At 39.9% G+C, this 23,266-nt stretch overlaps 1 protein-coding gene across 2 annotated transcripts in view; it reads left to right on the forward strand.

Annotated features, from left to right (window-relative positions):
* The window catches only part of dock11 (dedicator of cytokinesis 11), a 147,471-nt gene extending 124,757 nt beyond the window's left edge, over window positions 1-22,714 (forward strand). For both annotated transcript variants that reach the window (XM_041779093.1, XM_041779094.1), the window contains 8 exons: window positions 1,932-2,054; window positions 2,472-2,585; window positions 3,314-3,460; window positions 3,809-4,019; window positions 5,970-6,160; window positions 6,346-6,446; window positions 8,675-8,813; window positions 19,771-22,714. In XM_041779093.1, the coding sequence (XP_041635027.1) occupies window positions 1,932-2,054; window positions 2,472-2,585; window positions 3,314-3,460; window positions 3,809-4,019; window positions 5,970-6,160; window positions 6,346-6,446; window positions 8,675-8,813; window positions 19,771-19,860 (1,116 nt within the window). In that variant the 3' untranslated portion in view covers window positions 19,861-22,714. The remainder of the gene's footprint in view (window positions 1-1,931; window positions 2,055-2,471; window positions 2,586-3,313; window positions 3,461-3,808; window positions 4,020-5,969; window positions 6,161-6,345; window positions 6,447-8,674; window positions 8,814-19,770) is intronic.
* Window positions 22,715-23,266: the final 552 nt, after the last annotated feature.

The following is a 23,266-nucleotide window of genomic DNA, read 5'->3' on the forward strand; positions in this document are numbered from 1 at the left end:
AATGACTTCAACTGCCTCTGAGCTTTACTTTTTTAACACAATCCAGATCCAAAAAAGTTAGGGCGCTGTCTAAAATGTCAATAAGAATGGAATGCAATGCTTTGCAAACTCATAAACCCATGTTTTATTCATAATAGAACATAAACAACATATCAGATGTTGAAACTGAGATGTTTTAATGTATCATGAAAAATAGTAGCTCATTTGGAATTTGATGGCAGCAACACATCTCAAAAAAGTAGGGACAGGACGATGTTTATCATTTGTATTATGCCCTCTTCTTTTAACAACAGTATGTGGAAGTGAGGACAGCAGTTGCTGGCGTTTTGGTAGAGGAATGTTGTCTCATTCTTGTAGTATTCTAACTGATTAACAGTTCTGGGTCTGCTTTGCTGGCAGTTGAACTTTATGATGATCCAAATGTTTTCACTGGTGAAAGCTATGGACTTCAGGTAGGCCAGTTCAGCACCAGGACTCTTCTACTGTGAAGTCACACTGTTGTGATGGATGTGGTATGTGGTTTAGCATTATCTTGCTGAAATAGACCTTGTCTGGATGGGAGCATATGTTGCTCTAAAACCTATCTACTTTTCAGCATTAATAGTTCCTTTCCAGATGTGTAAGCTGCCCATGCAATAGGCACTAATGCAACCCAATACCATCAGAGATGCAGGCTTTAGAACTGTGCCAGGATAACAAGCTGGATGGTCCCTCTTCTCTTTAATCTGCAGGACTTAGTGTTCCATCCATCTATTCTCTATACCGCTTATCCCGCTGGGGGTAGCTGGGGAGGTGGAGCCTATCCCAGCTGTCATTGGGTACACCTTGGACTGGTTGCCAGTCGGTCACAGGGCTGATATATAGAGACAGACAACCATGCATACTCACATTCACACCTTGACCAATTTAGGGTCACCAGTCAACCTGATGAGCATGTTCTTGGTGGTGGGAGGAAGCTGGAGAACCCAGAGAGATCCCACGCATTTATGGGGAGAACATGCAAACTCCACACAGAAAGGCCCTGGCCAGGAAGCAAACCAGGGACCTCCTTGCTATGTGGCAACAGTGCTAACCCCTGTGCCACCATCCAGCCCTTGACATAGTGTTCATCTGTTCCAAAAAGAATTTCAAATCATGATGTGACCACAGAACAGTTTTCCATTTGGCCTCGGTCTATTTTAAATGAGCTTTGGCCCAGAGAAGACAGCTGTGTCCCTGGATTATATTCACATATGGCTCTTTCTTTACATAATACAGCTTTAACTTGATTTTGTGGATGGCACAGCAAACTGTGTTTCAGACAATGATTTCTGGAAGTGTTCCTGAGCCCACGCATGATTGATTGATTTCCTGTACAGAATCATGCCTGTTTTTAATGCAGTGCCATCTGGGGACCTGAAGTTCACAACCATCTAGTATTGACCTTCAGGCTACAGAGATTTCTCCAGATTCTCTGAATATACCGATGTCATTGTGTTCTGTAGATTGTGGGATATTCAACATCTTTGCGATTTTACGATGAACATTTTATTGAAATTGTTGCAGATATTTGAACCTCTGCCCATCCTTAATTCAGAGAGACTCTGCCTCTCTAAAACGCTCACTTTGAACCTAGTCTAGACGCGGCCTTTTGTTGCCCTGTCTGTACTTTTTTGAGATTTGTTTCTGCCATCAAATTTAAAATGAACTAATATTTTTACATGAAATGGTGAAATGCCTCAGTTTCAACATGTGATATGTGTTTAAGTTTGATTATGAATAAAATATGAGTTTATGAGATCTGCAAATCATTGCATTCCATTTTAATTCACATTTTACACCATGTCCCAACTTTTTTGGAATTTGGGTTGTAGCTAAGCTGGCTAAATGATGCTGTTAAATAAAATTCTTGCTGATATTAGATATGTTGCTTCTGTTTCTCTTTTTCCTAGGAGGTCTTGGTGGAGCACCTGGAGGTCTGTGTGGAGGCTCTGTGGAAAGCAGAGCGCTATGAGCTCATCACGCACATCGCCAAGCTCATTATCCCAATCTACGAGAAGAGACACGAGTACACGGTACCTAAGAAACATCCTACTTCTGAGACTAATATCCTGCGTAAACATGCAGACCCTTTTCTTTGTCTCGCATACACAGATCAAGCAACCACGCCTGTGTACGTCTTTATGTAAACACCTTTGTGTAAAGTTTACCAGAATCATTTTCCACTCATTATTAAACTCTCGCCTATTTGACGCTTGTTGGCTTGGACTTGTCATTGACAGCTCATTTTTTTCCTGCAGCATAAAAGCAGCTTTAAAAGCAGTTAATCTGACAGCATATTTTTAGTCCCACTTGTTTATCCTGTCCATGTTACAGCATACTGATAGGGGAAGATGAAAGCATCGTTCAAATTTTCCTTCAGTTTTTGAGTTCCTGCTTGTTCAGGGGCTGTTCTTTTTAAAACGAACAATTTGTTGCTATGTCTGTTCCAGAAACTCAGCCGGCTGTACGACACGCTGCACAGGGCGTACAACAAGATCATGGAGGTGATACAGTCGGGCCGCCGGCTGCTGGGAACATACTTCAGAGTGGCTTTTTATGGGCAGGTGAGGTTGAAAAGCACCTCCGAAGAGGAGTTTTTTCTGTTGATGGTATAAAGTTACATTGCAGATTTGGCAGTGCTGCATGCTTGAAGGTTGGTTTAAGTGCAATGGAAATCCAAATGATCTGATAATGCATCTCTCCCCTCTCAGGCAGTTGAATTATTCATATAATTCATTATAGATATAAATCATTTGTCACCCTCTTCATATTGCTTCAAACAATCTAAACGTGATGAAAACTTTCCCATTTGGCAATTCAGAAACTCCAGTTTCAGAAAGTTTGGATGCAAAATTAAGTACAAATCCTTTTCAACCTATTTCTAACCAAGTAAAGCACAAACACAAGTGATTTTATGATACACTATACCTTTTTTTAATGGAAGCCAGGTCTAGTATCTTCATCTGAGATCTAAATAAAAATAATGTCAACAATTATTTGTTTTACACAGCAGCTTGTAAAGGTTATTAAACTAATAAAACTTTGTGTACCTTATGAACTGTCTTGCACAGGGCTGTGGATGTTATGGGTTAACACAAATACCTCTAGCATGTGTTTATAGCTTTAGTCAAGTAAACTTAAAGTGATTCATTTGTTTGCATGTTACCTCAAGTGTTATTCAGATTGTTAATATCTTAACCAGGCAGTCATATTTCATAATAACGGCTGCATCTTTCAGCAGACTCCAGATAGACTCCAATATTTAGAACTCAATAATTCATGTTCCAACCAGGGCTTCTTCGAAGAGGAGGACGGGAAGGAGTACATCTACAAAGAGCCAAAACTCACCGGCCTGTCAGAGATCTCCCAGCGCCTGCTGACACTCTACGGGGAGAAGTTTGGGTCAGAAAACGTCAGAATCATTCAGGATTCAAATAAGGTGAAGTATTGAAGTGGCAGAAGGAGATGTTTCAAAAACCCACAGTAGAAATATTTTGCATGAAATCATGCACTGCAGCTATGAAATTCTGATTCATGAGAAAATAACATTTGTCATGTATGAGGTTGGAAAGGTTCTTTCCCACAGAAGCATTATGAGTGCCTAGAAAAATCTTAAATCAGATTATCTCAGAACACCTGCAAAGGTTTGAGGTTACTTTTCTTGGATGCATTTTCAGTAAGTCAAGGTTGATGTTACTTAATCCACATGTGCTTTTATCATATTTACATTGACTTCCCTAACTTCTAAAACATTTCTTTTCCCTTTTTGTGATTTATTTTTTCACAGGTTATCACCAAAGACCTCGACCCGAAGTTCGCCTACGTCCAGGTGACCTTTGTCAAGCCATACTTTGAGGAGAAGGAGGCACCAGAGAAGAAAACGGACTTTGAGAAGTGCCACAATATCAACCGCTTTGTGTTCGAGACTCCTTACACGCTGTCGGGGAAGAAGCACGGCGGGGTGGAGGAGCAGTGCAAGAGGAGGACTGTTCTCACAAGTACGTGTTCAGAAATACTTAGGAAGGGAAAGGAAGCCAACACCGTCATCAAATCTGCAGGATTCAGTTTATAATGCTAGAGGGCATTTTGACTGAGACGTAGAATAGAAGTACTGTGCAACGAAATTTTGTTATAGCTCTGTACAACAATGCAATATTAAAAACAGTAGGAGATAGATGAAAAAAAAAAAATAAACTATCAAAAATTAAAGTACAAGGGCAGTTGGATATTTTTCCTAGCACACATTTGCAACCCATTGGACCCTCTGTAACCCTTTGTAGGGTCTTGACCCACCAGTTGAGAACAACTGGTCTAGATGACACCCAGAAAGAAGACAGCTTCCAGTAGCCGTTCCCTCTGTGTTATTTAGCAGCACTGGTAGACTCAGAGGGAGGACATGGAGGGGGCGACTCCACCAACCCTGGGTGCTATAATTAAAAAAAGTGCAATGAAAGTGTCGTTTTGGATGCCTATATGTTAGAGAAACATTATGATGTGCCCTCCAAGTGGCCAAATATGACAACAAGCCCTCAAAATAGACAACAAGTGCCCGCTTTTATGACTAAATCACAGCCTGGGGTCCAAATGTGGCCCATAGTCATAATGAAATACGGGCCACAATAGAACACAAAGCTTATGCTTGACTATGTACTGTAGCTTATGCTTGACTATGTACTGGGCTTCTTATTTCAGCACAGGGCAGTGCCACCATGCAAATTTGTGCAAACAAACATTTTGACAAGAAGGATTAATTGATAGGTTTTCTTTTTGCGACTAAATTCAGTTAACACTGTAAATGGTAAACATATCAGCAACCAGAATAATAAAACTATCTTGATTTACAATGTCCTGATTGATTCTGGCAGTACTGGGGTGGTCAGGGCCGACGAGGGCCCCCTGAAATCTGATTTGCTTCCCCAAAATCCTTAAAATGATAGCTATTTGCCTTGTCAGCCATTCAGTAGCCTTTACCATACCCAATGACAAAAAAAATTAGCTTACATTAGATTTAGATCAGTTTTACTAACTCGATATTGTTTTGTGGGTAAGGTCAGTGAAAGTGGACTGGTCATCCTGATTTAGTTTTTGTATGTGGCCTTCATCGGTAAAAGTCTGGACACCCCTAACGTAATGGAGATCCTCAAACTTAAACATGAAGCCTAGGGATGCATTTTGATTCATAAGACTTATCAGTGCAAAAAATCTACACACTGCACCTTTAGGTGTTTAATCCTGCTATCGATTACAGCTAAGTGTTGTCTTATTGTGCACTCCTGTGGATAGTTAACATGTGCAATTAACATGTACAACTATCGAGCTGCTGTTGTATCTGTGTGAGCGAAAGCCGAGTGATAATTAGTGATTAGGTTACTTTTCTTTTAACATGGCGGCTGCACAGGTGAATTGTCCTCAATGTGCTTTCAGACCCATTTATCTTATCATGTTTAGATTCATGCACAAAAGCATTGCATGTGTAACTTCTGACTGCAGGCCCTTTATTGTCCTCCTGAATGGCAGGATGCATTAAAACAGCCGCTTATTGTTGCATGCAGCAGCTGCATGCTGGGATGCCTCAAGCTATAGCCTATTCAAAGGCCTCTGTTTTTTCTTTTATTAATGACAGACACAAGAGCGTGCATGCACTTTGTTAGTGTTGTCTAAAGAGAGAATATCAGCTTCTGTTCAACTGATCCTTTGGCATAAAGAGAAGAGAAGAACAATCTCACGCTGCTGCTTGTTTGGCATTGCACCTAAACAACACTGTGCTGTCACAATGGCTGCAAAATAAATTTTAAGTCCGCCTGTCATTACAGTGAATCGTTTACACTTGACAAGCAGCTGATTGATGGTTCTAATAAGTGAGGACTCACAGCTGTGGTATTTATTTTCTTAAAAATGGTTGCATTGACACACTTGACCCAGCAGTTTTTACCTTTCTTTTATTCTAGCTGCCAACACTTTTCCATATGTGAAGAAGCGCGTGGAGGTGGTGTCGGAGAAACAGGTGGAGCTGAAGCCGGTAGACGTCGCCATTGACGAGATGAAGGCGCGAACGGCAGAGCTGACCAAACTGTGCTCCAGTCAGGAGGTAGACATGATCCAGCTGCAGCTTAAACTGCAGGGCTGCGTCTCTGTGCAGGTGAGGAGTTTAGTCACGCAAAGACAAGAAAAAACACATTTAATATCATTTGTAGAAGTTCTGATTGGATAAAAAATACTGCTTTTGCATTACGAGGCTGAGTTCAATAAGAGAGCACGTACAGCAGATTTTGTCAGCTTGATCTTAGAAGAATGCTTAACACTGTGAGGCTTGTTTTGGCACAGGTGAATGCAGGGCCCATGGCGTATGCCAGAGCATTCCTGGATGACAGTAAATCCAACCAGTCTGGCAACAAGAAAGTGAAAGACCTGAAGGACATCTTCAGGTAACTTTTCTCCCTTTTAACTGAATGACTAAGCTTTTTGTAGAGTCTGTGGAATGTCAGTGTGTTTACATGCAGTTAGAAACTCTCATATTACTGCATCAGTCCAACTAAAACTTGACTGTTTAAATGTTTTCTCAGCATGTCTGAGAGTCTAAGTGAAATCAAATGGATTCCAGTTTCTCAGAGTTGAACTAAAACCTGTAGATAAAACAGTTGGAGATAGATAAACTTTTGCATGTGTGCCCTTCAATCTAACCCAAACTGATCTTAACATTCTCCATGTGCTCCAGGCTTTGCCCCAGAAGTTCAACAGCTTAAGTTTGAAATAAACACGATACTTGAGTCTTCATAAAAGTATAGGCACTCAGAAAAAGGCCCCTAATCTTAATCATGTCCCTATGTGCGACTGAAAAGTTGTGTACTTAATCAATCTGGCAGCCTTTAGTTGCCACAGCATTGCCACCTTCAACAAAACCAGGCCCATACATGCAAACTCCAGGTACTGACAACACTGACGAAGCTGAGGTCAGACTACAAGTTTTCAGCAGGATTAGTGCCTGATTCAGTGGTTGTAGGGTTTCAGACCTGTCAGCCCTGATAATCTACTGCTGAGACTCCTCACGACTTCCTGCTTCAAAGTCTTGCATACTTAATTTTTACCTTGTATTCTACAATTTGCTCTGTGATGTTAGTGGCGTTGACTAATCAGAGCAAAGAGTGCTTTGCAGTCACAAATGTAAACAAACCAAATGGCAAAGCAGAAGAAGAGTCATGAAGGTGCTGTGAGATGGAATAATGAGACACATCCATTGCATTCTTCTGTTTTTTAATTGAGGAGTCTTTAAGATAAAAACTCCATAAGGTTCCTTGACCAATCAGTAAACATGGCACTACTGTTTTATGGTTGAATTTCGCATGATGAGCAGGATAAACTGTTTAAAAGTAGCCGTGGCTTCCATCGTCATGCTGTACCAAATCCCAGAATGCTCTTTGAGTAGCACGTAATGGAAAGCCGATTAGTAAACCTTATGGAGTGTACTTCTTGTTGAAAAGACCCCCTAATCCAAATAATCTAGAGGGGAATGGAGATGGATGCCCATCACTATGCAGCTCGGACAGATTTAGTGCAGAGGTTGTGCTGGACTTTTTTGTTGTCCATCATTTTGACAGAAAGGGTCGTCATGCCATTTTACAATCCATCATTATAATTTCCTCTTCAATATCTGTAATATGATATAATTCAATATGATTTTATTAGTTTTGTCTAATTAATGATCCATCCTGACGCAGAGCTTTATACAGCACATGCTCATGCATCACAGCGCTGAGACAAGTTGGAGAGATGGAGAACAACTTTTTAATTCTGTCTCTGTTATGACCCATCAGTAGGCTACAAACGTATCCCTTTATCTGTTATATTTCCACAACTGATATCATGGAAACTACGGTGTTAAAGCGAGGTTTCAGAGAGAGAAAGAGAGGAGAGTTGGGTGGGGGTGAGCGAGCAAGAGAGAATAAAGCAACAGGCGCTGATTTGAATCATCATTCACCCATCTCTTTGTTATATTTCCATGGTTGATATCCACACGATAAATGAGCAAACTCTGGTGTTTTAAGTGAGGTGGAAGCAGCGAAAACTGTTTTGAATCATCAGTCACCTCGGACACATATGAAATTTTGCATAAAATCAACAAAAAACCAGTGTGCAGACATGATTATAACAACATGAAACAGGCTCATTGTGCAAAGGCCTTAACACTCTGCATGCCGACCTGTGTACTGAAACACCTGCAGGCTGCAGCAGCCTCTCTGTGCGCTGTCAGCACAGAGACTGACGCGCTTTCATTAATCTACAATGTTGAGGTCAGTGAGGGAGCCCACTGGCTACAAGATTTTTAATAGATTAAATAACCTCCTTGTTAGTCCATGTGTGCAAAATGGAAGAGGTCTATGCATCTGTCTGTGTGTGTGCGCTAAGATGCAGGCTCATCCTCATCATTCCAGCCTGTCAAAATGATGGACAGCCTTCAAAATTCTCCGTCATCCTTCAAAAAAATCCGTCAGTGATGGAGAATATTCAGTTAACGCGACCTCTGATTCAGTGTGGCTGCACCGATAAGTGTGCATGTAAACGTACTGACTGTCTTTTAAATCTTGATCTTTAACCATGTTAAGCTGCTCTAGCACTGGATTTCTATCTGACTTTTAAATTTGTTTCATAATTTCAGGCGTTTTGTTCAGGCTTGCAGCATGGCTCTGGACATAAACGAGCGCCTGATCAAAGAGGACCAGTTCGAATACCACGAAGGCTTGAAGGCTAATTTCAAAGAAATGGTGAAGGAGCTGTCAGACATCATTCACGAACAGGTAGTCTCACCTTTTACAGGGCCAACCCCAGTTAATAAGATTTTCTCATGGCCTTAAAATACCATTGTTTTTGCCACTCCTACAGCACACGTCCAAAAACAAAGACACAAACTCTTCTTCCTTGTCCAGAAAGCAAAAGTTTTAGCTCTTCTTCAGTGTACTGATGGGCTGGATGGTTGCTTCAGCAGCCTGTGTGTGAGAATTCTTCGACTCAGTCACAGATCATGGACAATACTCTACCCCAGTGGTTCTCAACTGGTCCAGCCTCAGGACTCACCAATATCTTTGATGACAAATCGAGACCCAAATTTCCAAAAAATTAACACAATGCATGTTTAGTAAATAAAAATGTTGCACTAAAGATCTGGGAGGGACAGAATTTGTGATACGAAATAGACAGTAAAAAACAGACATGTTTGTGGCGCCCCATGTACGCAGCTAGGGTTCGATTCCAGCCTGTGGCACTTTCCCACATGTCTCACCCCAGCTCTCTCATCCCTGTTTCTAAATCTATCCACTGTCCTCCTCTGTCAATAAAGGCGTAAAAATCTCCAAAATAAAAAAAAAAAACTGGCATGTTTTACAGCCACTTTCCCCATGATAGCATGTAAGTTTTAGCCAATTTTCCAGAGATCTCAAGAAATTACTTAACTATCTTGGTAAAAGCAGCTTTTTTACTGCAGTAAAAGGAGATAAATGAGTCTAAATATTGCATATTACCCATCACAATAAAACAGAGTAAAATAAAAGGTATGGATGCATGTTCTCCATAGACTTTACCACCATTTTTTTCAGACACACCCAGTGAAAACTGCTCCGCAACCCACTTTTGGGTCCTGACCCACCAGTTGAGAACCACTGCTCTATCTGATATAATTAATTATCAACATTTTGCTTTCATTGACAATATAATCTTTAGGGTTTTTCAAATTCAGAATGAGTTATGAATATGACACTATATCTGGAAAAAATTGAAATAATTAGGACCGTAAGCACTGACTCATTCAGGTGCTATTTGGCAATTAGGCGTTACATAGTTAAGCTACCAAAGCAGAGAAGCAGCTCTCTGTAAAGGCTCTCTCAGCGTTGAAAAACAAAGAGTCTGCTACTCCTTTGATTGTCTGATTTCACTTTAAAAAACTCACAGACAGCTCAGTGGGCAAGTCAGAACTAATCTGAAGCTTGTAATATCAGATGACACTGTTTAACAGCTCCTTTTAGTTATTTTTATTCACTTTTCAATCAGTAGCAAGTTCTTTTTATGTGCTTAAGCTGATGTTGATTTCAATCGACCAGAAGTTCCTTATTTTCTTCAATAAAGGCAGGTTTTTATCTGAGCAGAGAAAAGTTGTCTTTGCTTAAAACTAGGGCAGTTCCGATTCCGATACCAGTATTGGAAATATGTCTGATACTGCTTAAAATGTAGGTATTTTTATTGGCGAGTTTATGCACTGATCTGATACGGTTTGGTTTTGCTTTACATTTTGCTTGTTTAGTCTTTCTAAATGTTAGAGCTATAAACCAGAAATCAATTCTTCTTCACTGCTGGAAAGCACTGCATGCACAAGCTACCGTTTTTAGAGCAGCAAAGAAGAACCATGGGACTCACTGCTGCAGCAAAGAATGTAGGCTGTGTGAGAGTTTTTCTCTGAATGCAGTCGTTAAAATGCCTTCCAGCTCGGCGCTGTCCTACACAACTAGAAGTGACACAGTTTATCAAAAGTTAATTAACTTTTAAACCATAAATCGTTGCCTCTTACTTGTTTTTCCCTCCGAAGCTATCCGTTGTGCCTTCCCATTGACGCCACTGATGCTTTTGAATCCCGTGTGGCAGCATTTTCAGCGAGCCTGAAACTTGTGTGACTTTTGGAGACTCTTATTATTAAATCCATACCAGTAAACCCAATATAGAATGTCTTTTTATCCATTTTAATCGACTTGTAATCATTTATTACTGTTAGCTTGAATGCTAACCACCCTATTGTTTACCCTTTGTGAGGGTCTGTCAGCCAATAGTAGGCTGTTCCTTACTTAAAACAGAGCAAATTTCAAAGTAAAATCACAGAAGTGAAGAGTTTCTCTAGAAAATCTCTTAACTGGATTACTTACAAGGAGAAAAAATGTAGAAGTCTTTGCACACAGAGTCTGCTTTCTTCGTCTGAAAATTGGAGCCCATTAAAAAAAGCTTAAGTTGGGTCAATTGTGGTAGATAGTATTTAAGTTATAGGCTTTTTGATAAATGAAAATGTTTTAACTGTGCTGACTGTCTTGTCCATAAACAAAAAACAATTGTTTTGTTTTGTTTGTTATTATGAGGCTGGTTAGTTTCCATTTGCAGTTCTCAAAATCAAATTGAACTGCAACTAAACCCCAGCTGAGAGGCTGTTCCTCCGTCAAAGCACTTTGTAAACCCTTGCTTTTGAAGGTCATATACGATTAAAGTTATATAAGGTTAAAGATTAAGGATGTCTTAGAATGCCTTAGGCACTTATGGGACAGTGAAGTGAGTAGATGTACCGTTTTTCTTTACAGGGCTTCCTGAAATTAACAAAATCTGTAAGTAGTCTAAATAAATTAAAATTGTCTCCATGATGATAACTTTTTCTGTATTTTTGCATTGACAGACGAGTACAGTTTTGTTACCCTGACATGTTTCGACTGCTAACTTCCTGCTTCCTCAGAAGAGTCACATGATGCTGTGATGTGTCTTATCGGCTGATCTTACGCAGGTTTGTTGTCCCGTCTTGATTGCATAACCCGCATAAAATAAGCTTATTAGACCAATCACAGCAACATCGCGTGACTCTTCTGACGAAGACTACAGGAGCTTAACAGTCAAAACATATCAACCACTAAAACTACATTTTCTGTTCAGGAATGCAAATAAATCACTATAATTAGACATCTTAATCAAGAAATAATAATGTGATTTACTAATATTTTGTAAAACAGTACTTTTGAAAATTCATGGATGGCAATAATTATATTTTAGATATGGTTAAAGAGCTTCTACATACCGATGTATTAGCCATTGCAGAAACATAAGAATAATTTTGGTAAGTAATAATGCTGTTAATTTAGGGCAGCTGTGGCATAAACCTTACATTGGTTGGTGGTCTAATAAAATTAAGCACTGTACCTTTAAAATAATGGCGTCCTTTACCAGCACTCAACAACAAAACATTAAAGCAAATCTGGTTATTAACTGTTATTATGAGTGACCTCTGCTCTGATGAACCCATAATTACTTTGAGCAGCTTAAACACTGCAGTTAAATTTTATGGCTAGTTTACAATGTAGATAATGAAAATAAGGTGGTGAAGCTATAAAAAGCAGCAGAAGGAAAATGAAAGTGATATACTTTTATGTGTTTGTGCTGGGAGGCGGATGGTCATTACTGGCATATGGAGAGATATTATAACTGCTGGTAATGTTTATGAATAATATGAAACCCTGACTCTTGAGAGGAATGCATTCATACAGATCTTGCTGTTAATATTTAATTTGTTCAGATTTAAAATGAGTCACAATGAGCTGCTATGAGAGGCTGCATAAATGCAACACTGAGGGATAGATGAAACTAAATTTCCTCCAGAGCGTTTCCCAGAAAGGGAAACGGCAGCTCACACTGTCCTGTAGTTAAATCCTTTCCAGGAGTATCAAACCTAATTTCCCAAGGGTGTGTTGGAAGAATGCTAGTTTCACTGCTGCCTACATGTGCTGTAGCTTCAGTGTCATATTTCAATCCGAGGAATAATTGCTCATTCGTGTGCTGATGTTCTCACCCTTACAGTCAATGCCATGTGTCATGTCTATTGCACAACTTCCAAAGTTTGATGCACTTTCAGATTGATTTTTTCCTCTTGTGATGCAACTAACCTATCACTTCTTTCCTTCCAATATGCTTGCCTTTAGCTTTAAGGAGAAACAGGTAATAAGCCATGTTGTCTGTTTGTGCTGTTTTGAAAACATGATTATTGAGTTTGAACCATTTTGATACATTTTTATCACATCTAAAGGTGCAGTATGTAAAATTCATAGGACTGAGATGTCTAACTTGCTTAAAAATGGCTGAACTCATGTTATATTTTTTCAGTTAGGTGCTTTCATAAGCTCAGATATTTCCCCTGAATTTTCATAGTTGTAGCAGGATGTGTCTTGATGAGGAAGCCTGTCGTAACACTGTCTAAACCCACAGAAACCCCACAGCATGACCAGATATAGACTGAACATGGATGAACTGCTGCCTTTAATCAGTCCAATCAATCAAACATGAGCAAGCACCGACTGTTTCACAAGTGACATTGTGTTAGAGAACATGTTCCTGCACTCTGATGATGAGCTGTTTTTAACATTTCCCTCAGACTGTCTGGGTTTTTCAGACTACATGTGAGTACATGCTTTCCCACATCCATAAGATTCATAACAACTGCGATACCGGACAATCAGTCAGTTTATAATCTTGCAAAGCAGATGGATCCGCCAGATTCCACGCCTGTCATCAGGAAGATCCATCTTGCAAAGCTCCAATCTGAAAAGATTGCTCCCAGTCTAAGAACAGACCGGACCAATCAGCGTTGTTCAGGGAGAAGGAGGTGGTAGCTACAGGCGGGATTTAGTTGTACTGCAAACAGATAGCAATTGCTGCTATCAGATGTAGCAACAGAATAGCAGCAGTTTTATCAGGACTCAACAACATTTCTGTGTTAGATAAAGAGCAAAGAACAGCACTGAAAGCTTATCATGACAGAAAAGACTCCTGCCGACCTGCTTTAGCAAGACTTTGTAATAGTTACGGGTGGGGTTTAGCTGTACCGTAAGCTGCTGGCTACAATGGCTGCTGGTGGAGCCATTTGCTTGGATGTAGCTATAGTATAGAGGTAGTTTTACAGAACTGGACCTCTTTTCTGTATTAAAACAACAGTAAAGAGCCGCACCAAACGCTTCTCTCGGCCGAGATGTTTTTTTGTACCAGCCTCTGCTTAAGTTTTATCCACCAACAAGCTCCACTGTTCATAAACTTCAGCAGTGCCGGCCTGTCGAGCTGCGCATGTCTGCTTCCTAATTTTATCTTGTTGCTCTGATTTGCCCATAATGATCGTGACAGACAGAACATTCGTCCAGTCATGTCCTGCCCTTCCCAAACACTTTGTATGGGAGGTTTCCCGGATGAATGTGAAAAACATTCATGCAGCGGATCTATGAAACAGTCTGTGTGGCGTATCAGGTTAGTCCATTTAGCCTACTTTGTGACTTCTCTTTCATTGATGATGTTAATGTCTCTGCAGACACGACTGCGTTTTCACGATACCAGATCTTACATGGACATGTAAATGTGCCAGATTGTAGATTGTGTTCTAATTCTTGAGGGGCTTGTGGACAGGTCAGGGGCACATATTTTGCAAGAAAAGCCTGAAAAGGTGTATCTGACATAATATGTGACCTTTGAGAATGACCAGGAATAAAGAGACCATTAAAGTGTAAAAGTGCTGATGTATTGCAAATGATCCTGAATGTCCTTAAGGAAATCGCACATTTGCCCTTGGCCTGTTTATTTGCAGTGTTATTATGATTGCACATAGCCCTATTGCACAGACTTGGCATACACAGACATGTTTATGCATGTATTTTTTACACAGGGATAGCATACATAAGTATCTAGGTATGCAGTACTGCACAAAAGATGCATGCATAGTTATATGTAAACATGTATGCATAGAGATAATGAGATAGTTAAACATGGTCACAATTCTGGTTTGTCCTGAGCCATGCTCTTGAAATTGTAATATAAAATTAGTCTAAATCAAGCAATATTGATACCTGTTTGAAAATCCCAGCAAAAAGTACCTATTGGACACCCAAAACTGCTAAAAGTCAGCTTCTTTGTTTATTTCCAAGCCCAGCCTGGAGGCTATGGAGCATGCTCAGGCCTTTTTAAATTGCGTTTTCGCCTCTGTTTTTAAAATAATTGACACAACTGCTCTGTTTAAGTATTATGCCATACTATGCTAGAAAGTTTTTCCTTGATACCCCTTTTGCAAACAATCTTTAATTATTTCTGTCTTCAACAGAATCAACAGTAACTGTAAAAATGCTTTTTATTTATTTTTTTCCTAATATTCATCCATTAAATTTATTTTCTGAGATATTTTTCTAGACTGTCTTTGATGGTAAGAACGCATATTTCAGTTTAGTAGTGAGGTAATTAGTAACATCTGAAAAGACAGAGTAAAATGTTATTTTAAAAGACAATAATGGTTAATCTCAGATTTTTTTCATTCAATTTCCCCTTTTCTCCCTCCTGGTGACCCCACTGAGGATCAGGACCCTCACTGTTATGATGTACTGTGTTGTAGAATTTGCACTTGTGTGCAGAGATTTAAATACCAAGGGTATTCTTCAGTAAATGTCCAGAATAGCCCGGTCCTGTCCGTCTGGTAGGTGTTACAGTTGGTAGTTTAGCTTTGAATATTGGGAAGTCATTACAAGAAGAGTATTGTTCTCCTGTGGCTCCTGAATATTTACTACTGCATTTAATTCTGCAAAACTGTCAAATTTAAGGAACCAGTCAACGCTTTCACATACTCTGCTATTACCAGACATTGCACCACATGGCAGGCATAGCTTTGCAGACTGGCTTTGCACATTTCATTGTTAAATATTTAATCCTATACCCTGCAAATTTAGCTCATCTAAAAATGTCTTCTAGTGCTTTTATTTTGATGGAGTCTGAATGGACACTCATATACACCTATATACCTGTTTTGTTACATTGCCTATCTTTGTTCAGCAAAGTTCTCATTTTTGTTTAACTCCCTCATCACTGGATTTGGACTTTTAATAACCATTTAACTTTATGTTTTTTGTATCTTTCACTTTTAAATTCTTTAAAACCCCATCTTTCCCAATTACTGTCATTCATTTTGATGGAACGTCATAATCCAGAAAGGGGCATTGTTGGAGCAAAGTGTCTGGATGTGTTTTCAATGAACACATTTAAATATTTTTAATTGCACCATCACCTTACAGCCATCCACACTGCATCAACTAAACATTTAATCCTCCGCCCTGTAAATTTCAGCTTTCCCCTTGTGAAAAATATGACATCTACTACTTTTATTTTGAAATCTACCTCGCATACTTTTAGCTACTTGTTGACAAAAGTTCAAGCATAGCATTTCAAACACAGGCATGATGTTGTCAATGCACACTATATCCCCTTTGCAAAACAATCTTACAAGCTATGCTGAGTGAGGAAGTGAAAATCTTCCTGTCAGACACTCCTGATCCCTTGTCATCTCCTTTTTTCCTTGTTCCTTATCAGTGCCATCGCAGACAGAGTGGAAACTAGGTAGAGGGTGATAAAAAACAACATCACGCCTCATTTTTTTTTTTTTTGTTTTCTGAAAGAATGTTGCTTGGTCGAGAGCAATGCAGCCTATTCCCTTAGAAAAACATGACACATTTGTAGAAACAAGAGAGGTATTGATCAGCATTGTGGACTGGGGCCAGCACAGGCAGTAAGATGTTTAAGACAGTGAAGAAGAGAGATGTAGCTAATGAAACCCTGTCTTATAACAACCAGGCATCTCTTCCTCTGGATTAAAATATTTGCCTGCCATCACACGCCTGCCCAGCATACATGGAGCTATAAACAAAACAGCAAACACCCAGACTTCTGCCATCAGAGCGGAAAGCATGAGCATGACAGCAGTGTTAATTTTGGCAGCTGTTATTAGTTTAGTCTTCATTTTAGTCTTTAAATGAAATGCATTTTAGTTTTAGTCACATTTTAGTAATTTCTGTAATTTTTAGTTTTAACCTAGTTTTAGTCCATTAAAAGTCCTCACATTTTAGTCTTTACTTTTAGTCCAAGCATTTATTTTCTTTCCTAAATCTGGTACCAAATCATGATAGTGTGTACTGCCAAACCTGGGGTCCCTGCTTTCTACAGCTGAGAAGCAGAATAGCTACAGCTGCATTGTTTTTTGATAGATTTACCCACAGTGAAATGGGAGAAATATCATGTATTTTGAACATCTGATGATAACTGCATTACATTTTAGCCTTGTTTTACTCATCTTGATGAAAACTAAACTTAGTTTTGTCAGTTTTATTCAGCACAGATCTATTTTTGTTAGTCTTAGTCTAGTTTTTGTCATGGAAAAAAGGCTGTCGACGAACATTTTTAGTCACAGTTTTAGTTGACGACATTTACACTGCATGACAGCTGATGGTAAAAATGCTTAATCATACAGTTGGCTAACTGGATTTTCCCAGACATGAAGGCATACTCAGGTCAGATTCATCTGGATTACACAGAGAAGTATAAACTCTGAGAAGTGACTTGGCTGTAGCAATAACTATTGCAATCACAACTGATGTTACAGGAGCAGAGTTTCACAACTGTCCTCTGATGTTGGTCTGTGTAATGTTACAGCATCTTCCTGCTGAGAGCGTTCCCAGAGATGTTGAGGTTCAGGTCACTGTTTGTGCAAGACTTTCAGGGGATGGACAGGGTTTTTATGCACGTTTTGATATCATCACATACATGTGACTTGATGAAGAAACCACTTGAGCTACATTTCCACCAGGTGGTAGAGTTTGGTCAAGTATGGTTTGGTGCATTAAACCCCAAAATAGTCGCCACAGACACCCGTACACTCACTTGATGGGTGGACTGTAGAGGGCATGCATATCACAGGCAGCATGGATCTCTGCTGTTCTTTCCGCTGAGTGGCAGAGCTTGAACTGGACAGAAATCAGCAGGGCGTAAACAGGAAATAGAGTTATTTCAGCTGAGCAGTGCCTTTTTTAACAACTACATCTTAATGATGTTCAGCGCAGTCAGTCCAGATCCTTAGCCGATGAAATACACTATATTGCCAAAAGTATCCGCTCACCTGCCTTGATTCGCATATGAACTTAAGTGACATCCCATTCTTAATCCCTAGGGTTCAATATGACGTCGGTCAACCCTTTGCAGCTATAACAGCTTCAACTCTTCTGGGAAGGCTTTCCACAAGGTTTAGGAGTGTGGTTATGGGAATTTTTCACCATTCTTACAGAAGCACATTTGTAAGGTCACAAACTGATGTTGGACAAGAAGGCCTGGCTCTCAGTCTTTGTTCTAATTCATCCCAAAGGTGTTCTATCGGGTTGAGGTCAGGACTTTGTGCAGGCCAGTCAAGTTCATCCACACCAAACTCTCTCATCCATGTCTTTATGGACCTTGCTTTGTGCACTGGTGCACAGTCACGTTGGAACAGGAAGGGGCCATCCCCAAACTGTTCCCACAAAGTTGGGAGCATGGAATTGTCTAAAATCTCTTGGTATGCTGAAGCATTCAGAGTTCCTTTCACTGGAACTAAGGGGCCAAGCCCAGCTCCTGAAAAACAACCCCACACCATAATCCCCCTCCACCAAACTTTACACCTGGCACAGTGGAGTCAGACAAGTATCGTTCTCCTGGCAACCACCAAACCCAGACTTGTCCATCAGTTTGGCAGATGGAGAAGCGCGATTCATCGCTCCAGAGAATGCGTCTCCACTGCTCTAGAGTCCAGTGGCGGTGTGCTTTACACCACTTTATCCGACGGTTCACATTGCACTTGGTGATGTATGGCTTGGATGCAGCTGCTCAGCCATGAAACCCATTCCATGAAGCTCTCTACGCACTGTTCTTGAGCTAATCTGAAGGACACATGAAGTTTGAAGGTCTGTAGCAATTGACTGCAGAAAGTTGGCGACCTCTGCCCACTATGCGCCTCAGCATCCGCTGACCTTGCTCTGTCATTTTACATGGCCTACCACTTTGTGGCTGAGTTGCTGTCGTTCCCAATCGCTTCCACTTTTTATAATACCACTATAATATATTATTATTATATATTAGGAGTGAGGAAACTCCACGACTGGTCTTGTTGCACAGGTGGCATCCTATCATAGCACCACGCTGGAATTCACTGAGCTCCTGAGAGCAACCCATTCTTTCACAAATGTTTGTAGAAACAGTCTGCATGTCTTGGTGCTTGATTTTATACACCTGTGTCCATGGAAGTGATTGGAACACCTGGTTTCAATTATTTGGATGTGTGAGTGAATACTTTTGGCAATATAGTGTATGTCTGCTCACAATAGTGCCCCTGCATTTGCTCTTTGTGGAAGCTTTTTATTTTTGAAAAAGGAAAAACTTCAATTTGAAAGCACAACTGCAAAAACTAAGGTTTTTTGTTTTTTTTAATGCTACTTTTTATTTGTATGTTTTGAGTTGAGAAATACAGACTTGAAAGCTGTCATTTTTCTCTGCTTCTCCTTGATTGCCAAGCAAGTCGACTACCATTTATGTATGATATAACATAATAATAGCAGTCACAAACTGCAATATTGTCCGGTGTAATTGCAACCACATATTATAACCAAACTGTGCAGCACTACCCTTATAATATAGGCCCTATCTCTGCTTAGATGTCACTGAACCTTCATTGTGGCCCAGGCAGGCTGTAAACTGGGTTCCAGGTGGGTAGACCTTCAGTGTGCTTCCTCATACATAATGTAAATGCAGCATGCTTATGTTCCCTGCAGCAGCAGCAGCTGTATGATTGAGGAAATAAATGTTTAGGAAACAGCAGCATAAACAGCACTAGAAGGCTGCTCCACACCCACATCCTAGATCCACCCAGTGATTAACCAAAGATAATGTTCACTCAAAGTTCAGTACGACTGTCAAGCTGCAGCAGGCCAAGAAAGATACAAGTCTGTGTAACATTTTTATTCATGTTTTTGTTGCAGTCATCAAGGCTTGAATCTTAGAAACATATTTTTGTCCTTTCATGTGGTGCTTGCTGTATTAAACATCTCACTGAATGTCCCATCCTGTCTGCTGGTGTGGACAAAAATGAAGCTGATTTAGTTTCTGTGATTATGTTTGTGAACTGACACTGTTTTCCTTTGATCCTAGATCTACCAGGAAGACATGATGCGCTCGCTTCTGCAGAACTCCCTCCATGTGTTCCGTGCTATCAGCGGGACATCCACCGACCTGGGCTGACCTCTGCTGCCCCCTCACCTCTGCACATGTCCTCACATGAGCTGGATGCTTACAGAAAGACTCCTACATCATGTCTACCTGGTTAACCCTGCAGAAACACCACGTCTCCCTGGCAAACATGCCTTATTCTTCAAAGACTGATACGTAGATGGATCTAAAAGTCAAACCACAGCAGCAGTATTTCTGAGAATGTAAAACAGCAGCACCTACTAAATGTCTGCATGTCAGGTTTAGGTGTTGTGCTGAATCATGCTTGGTTTCATTGCACTTTTTCTCCCTTTTGTGATGACCTACAGGAGTGACTGTTGTTTTACTATAAGGGAGATACTCGCCTGAAGCAATCCCCCCCTTATTTTCTTTCTGCAAATGTTCCCTTCTGATCTATGCAGGAACCTTCGCTCTGCACTGAATAAGAAATGCATCAAGAGCCGATAATTAGGGGAAAACATTCATTCATGTGCCACATTGTTTGTTTGGACAACAACACTGGTTCTAATCAAGGCGATCAAAACGAAACGGAAGATAAGCTGTCTGGCCAAAAGGTTTGTGCTTATTCATAGCTTTTAGTTACATGACTAGAGCAGAGACACAGGACAGAAAAGAGCTTTGGTGGTGACCACCATTGAAAACTGTGGAGCTAAAGCATCTGCCTTTAATTTCCTGCTGAACTGTTCGTATCTGTGTTCTTTAACTGATTCATGCCAGGTGAATGTAAGCTGGAAGCTTAGTCCTCCTATTGATGGATTGTAAAATGGCATGGCAGAATTTTTACGACCCTTTCCATTAAAATGACGGATAACAAAAAAGTCAAGCGCAACCTCTGCTCTGAGACCAATATTAACTTGTCTTAAAGGGGTAAAATATGTGACCTTTAATTGGATGAACTTGATCAAACAGTGTCCTTATCTAAGATGGCATGAATCATGCTGTAATACAGAAAAAGATGCATTTAGGATGAGTTAAAAACAGTAAAATTAGGCTTTGAGAGACCCTTTTCTTTCAAAGTGAGTATTAGATTAAAATGAACATTTATTCTTAGAACTGTCACCTTAAAATGATGAAGCATCCTTAACATTGTTGCTGATGCACACATACCATTATAGACAGATTTTTAAATATGTTTAAAGGCTGTTCCAGTGTCAGTTTTCAGAATAAATGTACATTTTCATCAATCACACTGAAAAAGTACTCCCCCAACCCATGATTTAACTAATTTTAAGTCAGCTAGAATCTTGATTTTCAACTGATGGATGGCAACAGGTCTATGATGTGCTTTTATTTTGAAGGCTGTGTTCAGACTTCCACATTTTTCATTAAAAATATTTGAATATGATTGAAAAATGTAAGAAATTTGGGTTGCAGTTTGTCATGAAGATACAGGAACCTGATGCTAGACCAGTGGAGTCCTTCTTTTCTTATTACAGTTGGATTTATATCAATTAATGATATTTAATATCCACTCCTGGCACTAAATATAAATATACAGTATATAGGGCTTTCCCTTTTATTTGGTGCAGCTCTACTTCCACTTAAGAACTAAGTATTTCTTATATTTGGAGTCCACTGCACAGTTGTTTTTATGATTTATTTTGATTTAACTGACAGTGCTTTTCTTCTCACTTCTATGTTTCTGTGTTTGCACACTGCCCTGAGGTCTCATGTTCTTATATGGGAATGAAAAGGCTGTGTCTCTGGGCTAATTAGGGAAAATCATGCATAATCTTCTGGCCTACCAGCACATGGCATTTATCAATTCAATAATACAGATCTGAACAACTCATTCATGACTCTGACATCAGTTTCTCTCAGAAACTTTAAGAAAAAACTTAAGAAAATTACAAAAAATATTGGTAAATGAGGCCAGCTTTCTGCTGCCACTTTCAGCCTGTGTTCTGGATTGCTCATATTTTTAAAAAGCTGTCCTATTTTGATCAGGTTCACTGAATATTTTATGCCAGGATTGAGAGAAGTGTGTCCTTTTGTTTGTTAACAGAAAGAGATTCCATTGATTCCCAAAGTTGAAGTTGTGTCTTGATAGGCTGTGAGTGATGCAGCGCCACATGCCCTTCATTCCTCTCTGTTGCTCAGGTTGAGATGGCCTGGAGCAGAAGGAAGCATTTCTTGGCAGGTAGCCTGCAGGTTAATAGGCTGTGATAAATGAGTCATGTAGAAACCTTTAATAAAGTCAAGGCCAAAGTTACTTCCCTGTTTGTACAGAATGAAAACCCCTGACAAGCTGTTAAGAGGTTTGTGTTAAAGCAGTGTGGTGAAGCTGCTCTTAAGAAGGGTTTGTGTGGTGATCGATTAGAGTAATGTACAAATCTGAGAGTTATAACAGTGTTCTAGAGGTAATTGATATTAAGTATAATGATGCTAAAGTCTATCAAAGATGCATAACAATCATCAAAACAGTTTTATCTGCAGGCTCTTTTTCCCGCCTGTAGCTTCAGAAATGGGACACAGCTGATCATAAAATTTACTCCAGTACAGCGGGTGAGTGAAGAGTTCGTCTCATCTGGGTTAAAATCCAGTGCCTTTCTGCTCTGCCTTCTGAAGAGACTCCAGTAATAACATCACATGCAGATTACTAACCGTGATTCACAAGTGCTACACTGTAATTAGCAGTTAGATGAATGATATTTAAGCAAGTGTACATACTGTGATGTCATGCTGTAAAGAGAATTCTGTATCCATGTATGTTTGTATGTACTGTATGTATGTATTTATATTTGAATCATGTTGGACTTGGCTCAGTCCAAACCATCCCAGCAGTTTGTCTTTCTTTTCATTTTTATTGCATTGTATACAGAAGTGCAGCTGCTTGTCAAACTTAATTTGTAAAGCCATTTTTCAATAAAACATGGAAATATGTTAAAAAGGGAAGTTGTTTTGGGGACTAGAAGGAAATTAGTTTCAAGTCTGGGTTTTACATGTCAAAAAGCCTCAGACGCTACGAAGGACATGTTGAAAAATTCTTACAGTGGTTTCACAGTCGGGACCTGGGCCGTCTGAGTACACTTGAAGTCCAGGAGCATTTGGTTATTGTGAGGGCAAGCTGTGCCCTCTGCTTCAAAGGGACGTCTAAGGCATGATTCCTGTGGACTTTGGCACCATATGGGGTAGATGTGAACACAACCAGGCCTGATGACTGGGTATTTGTCAGCAAACAGAGATGTAAAGTCAATTCTAGGGGTCTCTAGATGTAGAAGTAGGGAGAGAGTCTTTGTTGGCATCTGAAAAATAATTCCAATAAACATCCATAGTGGCTAGCAGTCCACACAGAGCATTAACAGCTGTTTACCCAAGTGGTTGCCATGGTTGTCTATGGTTACCCACAGCTGCATCGTAGGAAATAGCATTTCTGGGGCTTGGGCTGAGTCCCAACAGATACTTATAAAACACTAAC

The sequence above is a fragment of the Cheilinus undulatus genome, linkage group 22 (assembly GCF_018320785.1).
Source record: "Cheilinus undulatus linkage group 22, ASM1832078v1, whole genome shotgun sequence".
In the NCBI taxonomy this organism is placed as follows: Eukaryota; Metazoa; Chordata; class Actinopteri; order Labriformes; family Labridae; genus Cheilinus; species Cheilinus undulatus.